The 6,259-nt window shown below is 39.9% G+C and overlaps 1 protein-coding gene across 1 annotated transcript in view; it reads left to right on the top strand.

The window, feature by feature from the left end:
- Nucleotides 1–6,259, top strand: part of MAT2B (methionine adenosyltransferase 2B) — a 23,178-nt gene that overhangs the window by 8,749 nt on the left and 8,170 nt on the right. Inside the window, exons 2-4 of the mRNA XM_019534875.1 lie at nucleotides 3,339–3,533; nucleotides 5,591–5,705; nucleotides 6,063–6,215. Of these exons, the coding sequence (XP_019390420.1) occupies nucleotides 3,339–3,533; nucleotides 5,591–5,705; nucleotides 6,063–6,215 (463 nt within the window). The remainder of the gene's footprint in view (nucleotides 1–3,338; nucleotides 3,534–5,590; nucleotides 5,706–6,062; nucleotides 6,216–6,259) is intronic.

Here is a 6,259-nt window from a genome sequence, read left to right as displayed (position 1 = left end):
TTTTTTTTTTTTAAGTTAGTTGGCAGTGGAACTTCTTAATAACTCCAGGTTCATGTATTCAAATGCAACTGACTGACTTCTGAATTGTGAAGCACATCTAGAGTTCCTGGCAGTAATGAAGCTGATTTTCATACCAACTTGGGTCTTCAGGTGTCACAGCATGTAAGCTTTAGAATATGTGCATGCTGTTTTATGTTGCATCATACAGAGAGAAACTCCCTTCCTGTAAGACTTCAGAATGACAGATCTGTGGATGCCCCCAAAGCTAGAAAAATGCATGGCGAAGTAGGAATTGTTCCTTGAAGAACAGAGGAAGTAGAACACACATTTGCTGAGACCATACCATAAACATTGCAGGTGCTAGTCAGTTTCTAATGAAATGGTAAAATTGAGTTGTATTAATTCTGTTGCTACTCTAGAGAACGCTCTAGAAAGTAGTTATGCTGCTGCTGATAGGCACAAAATCATGTATAGCAGCATCTCCAACAGTTTTTAAAAAGCAGACATAGCATCTGGTTGACATTCTATGCATGTAGAAAAATAAGGTAACAGTTACTGTGGGGGAGGCCATTATTAGCTTTTATTTTATTTTATTTTTTTTTGAAACTATTGTGATTTTTTTTTGAGTCAATAGGAAATGCCTACTGCCCTTAGTTACAAAGTTGCTTAGTCATTTGTGTCAGAAAGACCAAGAGAGAACAAATTGCTCTTACTGTTAAATTCTGGTTTTGATGAGATTTCACCTTATTTTTATGGGAATCTGTTTTCAATTTCCAAGTCAAATTTAAATTGAAACTCAGTATTTGATTTGTAAATCCAGAGTGCTTCTATTGAACATCATCCAGTTGTCTCACTGAATTTGAGCATACCAAACTATAATTGGCCTGGTTGCAAACCATATTATTTAGGAGGTTGCCCATCACCTAAGTTTCTTCTGAACTTTGTGAGAAACACTCAACTTGATTTATTGTAGCAGGCATCTGGTATTTGACAGAGAATCCCCTTCTGGGTACAGAAATGCCTCTACTTAACCATATGAAATTCTGATTGGAACTTCTGAGAGTGAGCCTGATAAAAATTGCTGTTTCTATTTATTCACTTCAGTTCTTCACCAAAAATTTGGCAGCTTGATGTGTAGTTAGTGATCTCCATATCCGAGGCCAGGTGGAACAGAATGATGCCAAAATAAGGCTAATAGTATGGAACAGCTCTGTTATGAGGAAACCAGACTGGGTTCCTTTCCTAACAACCAAGAATTTAATTTGTTCTTGAAACAGGAGAGTATGGAACAAGAGCCTCATGTCTCTGGGATGGCAGTAGAAGAGACCAATCGATAGGCTGCTGCTTAGATGTCTGCTTCCCACACTGGTGCCCATTTCTTTTACAATTTTTAGATCTTGCTGCCATCAGATGTAGTAGTTAGTGGTAGCAGTGTTTAGGATTCATTTAATACTGATGGTGATGCTTGAAGGAAGTTATCAGGGTTGCCTATCAATTTTCTTTTTCATCATTTTTTCTTAAAATAATAGATCCTCAGAAGTTGTCTAGCCAAACACTTTAAAGGACACTTCTTGGGTTGTCAAGTTCTGCATTCTAACAGTAGGAAGTTCCAGCGTTACAATGTCTTGTATACACAAAAGTGGGCAGAATTTGGATTGCACATCACACCACTCCTTCCATTGGACCTCGGTCCTGTTTGGTGTTCAGGTTGGAGGCAGAAAACCGAGGCTACAGTTTTGATCATGGGTTCTGTAATGTTGGTGCTTGACATGAGAGAAAAAAATTTGGCAGCTTGATGTGTAGTTAGTGATCTCCATATCTGAGGCCAGGTAGAACAGAATGATGCCATTCTATGCCATTTCTACGTCATTAATCATACATAATTTTATGTAAACTTGTCTGTAGATAATCTTCTCAAGCATTGAAGCAAGTTGTGCCCAAACTGAGATTTAGCATTCCATGTAGGCAATTAGAGTCATAGACATTGGGTCAGAAGGGACCTTGTAGATCTTCAAGTCCAACCCCCTGCCTGGGCAGGAGAAAAAACTGGCCTCGAGTGATCCCAGCTAGGTAGGCATCAAGCCTCCTCTTAATGACCCCCAGGGTAGGAGTCAGCACCACTTCCCTTGGAAGTTGGTTCCAGATCCTAGCCGCCCTAACTGTGAAGTCTTATATGGTTGACTAGGCTGAAATAACTATTCTTTTTTTCTAGTGTGTTTTGCAATTTGTAAAGTTGGTCAGCTACTCATTTTAAAAAAATAACCTCTTAGGTAGAAGAACCATGCAGAGTCCCTTCATAGTCACTGTGAGCCTTTATGGATTCTGAGGCAGTTGATGAGCTCATTTTACGATTTGGGCCTAAGCTTTAATCTGGACCATGTAGTTGCTGCTGTTACATCTACCACAGCAGAGCCTGGGTATTGATGCAGCTGAAGTGACAGGAGTTTTTCTGTCACCAAGCTATAGCAGAAACCTTGAGCAGAAAGTTCTAATGGAAGAGCTCAGGGTTTTGCCAGCATACTTGAGTTAGCTGCAAGGTGTGATTCTTCTTTTTTTTCACACTTCTAGCCAATATAGCTCTGCTTATAGAACTTTGAAATGTAGACAAGACTTCAGTTCACAATTACTTCAATAAAACACCAAGGGCTGCATCTTCAAAAAGATCCCTCGCTCAACCACTCCCATTGAACAGTTGGAGCTACTGCTTCTGAATTGTTTATGAATCTCTATCCATAGTGTTTAATTTCTGTTACTTTCTACACACTTCTGGAAACTTTACACAAGTTTCCTGTTTGAGTTTGGTATTTCAGATCCTTGAATGATGATATGGTAAAAGCTCTTATTTGGCATCCCCGGGGAATGGGGGATGCCAAATAACAAAATATGCCAGTCAAGTGAGCATCCCAAACAGGGGTCGCTGCCCCTCCTGCAGGCCCTATGTGACAGGGAGGCGGGCCCCACGCAGCCTGTTATGCCTCCGGGCCAGGGGCTCAGAGAAACTGGAAGTACCACAGTGGGAACTTCAGGTTTCATGTCACCTTACTAGCTGGCATACCGGTTAATAGAGCATGCCGGCTTGTTAGGTGCCGGTTAACGGAACTTTTACTGTATATGGAACAAGATTTTAGTTCCAAATATTTTTAAAATTTCCATGTTGCCAAAGTTTACAGATCTTTATCTGTCACTCGATACATAAACTTTTGGAAACAACCAGGATAGATTGCATAGATGTTTGTAAATATTAGTACAGTAGTACTGATTGTGATTATGTGCAAATATTTTGTTTAAAAGATGGATAGAAAGAGGCAAAAATAAATGTTCATTCTTTATTTCCCTAGGAGGATGTTGACATTCCCAATAGGCGTGTTCTGATTACGGGTGCTACTGGACTTCTCGGCAGAGCTGTGTATAAAGAGTTTAATGAAAACAGCTGGCATGCAGTTGGCTGTGGATACAGAAGAGCTCGGCCCAAGTTTGAACAAGTTAATCTTCTGGACTCTGATGCAGTTCATGTCATCATCCAGGATTTTCAGGTGAGTGAGGATCCTGGAAGAAATAGTAGATGTAGTGCTGTGTCACCATAAGCATCCTTTAGCAATGAAATTGGCTTTCTGGGTTTTTTTGTATGTGGTGTTTGGCTTCCGTGATACATAAAAACCCTTTTCTGACAGAGCTTTGGAAATGTAGTTTCTTCTCTGCTTTAACTGGTAGGCTACACTTTGTATGCATATGTGTATGTTTTCATAATAGCTGTAGCATACAGTAGTTAACAGCAGCTTTTTTTTCTAATGTATAAGTTTATAAGGAAAATGGATAACAAGTTAAATAATTACTGCACATGGAGACAATGAACATGGCACACTAGTGGTACTAATAGCCAGTTGTTCCCTGCTGATCTTTGGGATTGCAGTGGGTCATAAGGAAGTAGGTAGTCCCTTAGGTACTTAGGACCCGGACTATTTAGGGCCTTATACATCAAAACTGATACTTTTGAATTGTGCATGTAAAGGTACTAGGAGTCAGTAGAGACTGAAACACGAGTTATTGGCTCCTGCTGACCCACCCTTGCCCTGTCGCATTCTGCACCAGTTGCAGCTTCCAGGCAATCATTGAGGGCAGCCCTGTGTAGAGTACTTTGCAATAGTCTGGCCTTGACTTTACAAAAGCATGGAGGATGTTGGCCAGAACTGAGTCTGAGAGAGGTTCACAGTCTTATCACCAGGTGGAATTGGTAAAAGTCACTCCTAGATGCTGCCAGAACCACCTGAAGGTCCAAATCTAACAGAGGATCCAGGATTGCCCTAAGGCTGCAAACCAGAGTGAGAAGAGTTAATGTCGTCAATAAGTGTCCCAAAGCCCACCCTAGGCAAGCAATCTGCTCACCACCATAACCACGGAAGTTGTCTGGATTCACCTTCAGTTTGTTCACTTGTATCTAGTCCTCAACTGCCACCAGGCACTGGAGAGGAACTAAGAATGTAGGGTGCAAGTCGGGTGTCTCGGTATACTGATGGCACCTTGCTCCAAGTGTTTTCATGATTGTTCCTGGCAGCCTTATACACATCAAACAGGAGGGGATAGCTTGCAGCAGAATGACTGAATAACCAATAATAGAATAACAAGAATAACTGACCGTCAAATAAATATATTGTATATAATCCTTATTTCTTCCACTGTAGAAATATTGTTGTTTCAAGACAAAGTGTTTCTCAACCTAGCCTCCAAAGAAAACTGTACTTACTCAAATCTAAGACTAGGGGTTGTTTCCCTCCCCCATGGGTGGAGAGGGGGCTGGGTAGGGGAGGAGGAAGAAAGGCAGGCTCCCCCTGGATTTGAGTGTCAGCTCAGGGCAGGTGGTAACTTAGCTCTGGCTTTAATCTTAGGACCCTTCACCCACTGCCGCTGCTTTTTCTGCCACAGCAGTCAGAGGGACACATTTTAAGACAACATTCCACTAATTAGATGCTGTAAATGGAAACTAATTTTATAATTTTCCAAGTACAAAATCAAATTATTGTGGGGGCGGGAGGGGAGGGATATCATGGTCAGTTTAGAAGTTATTTAGGATTCAGGTAAGTCTGGTAAATATTTTAAAGCTAACATGAGAATAAGTGACATAATGTAGACAATTATTTTAAAGCTTTTGTGCTTTATCTGCAAAGTAGACAAGTTCCACACAAATGGTTTGCATTAGTAACGTTTTAAGAATATTATTTAACATTCTGTTGTTTGTGTGGATGACAGGAAGTTGAATCCTGCATTCCATATCTTTTTAATGTTGTGATAAGAACAAAGTAGTTTGCTGTGAGTGAATTTTATTCATGGTCATGACAGGGGGAAAAAAACAAGGAATATTAAAAGATCTTTTTGTTACAAAATTTGGAAACAACTGAATTCTCTTTCACTGTTTTTGGAAAGTAAGCTCTTCAAGTTTCTTAATAAAATATATTTTGGTTGTTATAGGTCAGTGTCACAACCAAATGAAGATGTCCTCTACCCTTTCTGTAGATCAAGGAGCTTGTTCTTGTGGGTAGGGCAATTGCCATTTTTCAGTTCTGTTCCTCACTAAAAATGAGTCTTTAATTTCCAGCCTCATGTGATAGTGCATTGTGCTGCTGAGAGAAGGCCAGATGTTGTAGAAAGTCAACCAGATGCTGCTTCTCAGATCAATGTGTCTGCTGCAGGGAACTTAGCAAAAGAAGCAGGTAAAGAGACACTGATATGGATTCATTTTCCCCTCAGAATTCTGCATTATTTTATAGTGACACAAGTCTAAGTAACACTTAACGTTCAAGTTCCATTTCTGCTCTTATGTGCTTGCAATCCAGCCCAGACACTGTGTGCACACATTAGTGAAGTGATAAAAATGGATGGACCGAATGAGGAATTTGAATCGGCATAAGTGTCTTTCTGTTTATGGTTGACTTCCCAAAATAATACAGTATTAAATATTTAAAAGTACAGAAAAATATTGGTGGTATGAGTAGCAGTTTTCACCCATTAACTGGAAACTGTAGAACTAATTTTTTTTTCTGTCTTCTCTTCCCTCATTCCCATCCCAGTTGGAGTTGGAGCCTTTCTGATCTATATTAGCACGGACTATGTGTTTGATGGAACAAATCCACCTTATAAAGAGAATGATATACCAAATCCCCTGAATCTGTATGGTAAAACTAAATTAGAGGGAGAAAAAGCAGTCCTAGAAAATAATGAAGGTAAGAATATAATTTTAGAGGTATTTTCTCTCATTATGTTACAT

The sequence above is a fragment of the Crocodylus porosus genome, unplaced genomic scaffold (assembly GCF_001723895.1).
Source record: "Crocodylus porosus isolate Cpor-Errol unplaced genomic scaffold, CroPor_comp1, whole genome shotgun sequence".
NCBI classification, from domain to species: Eukaryota; Metazoa; Chordata; order Crocodylia; family Crocodylidae; genus Crocodylus; species Crocodylus porosus.
The sequence above is the reverse complement of the archived record's forward strand: the minus strand, read 5'-3'. Positions and strand labels throughout refer to the sequence as shown.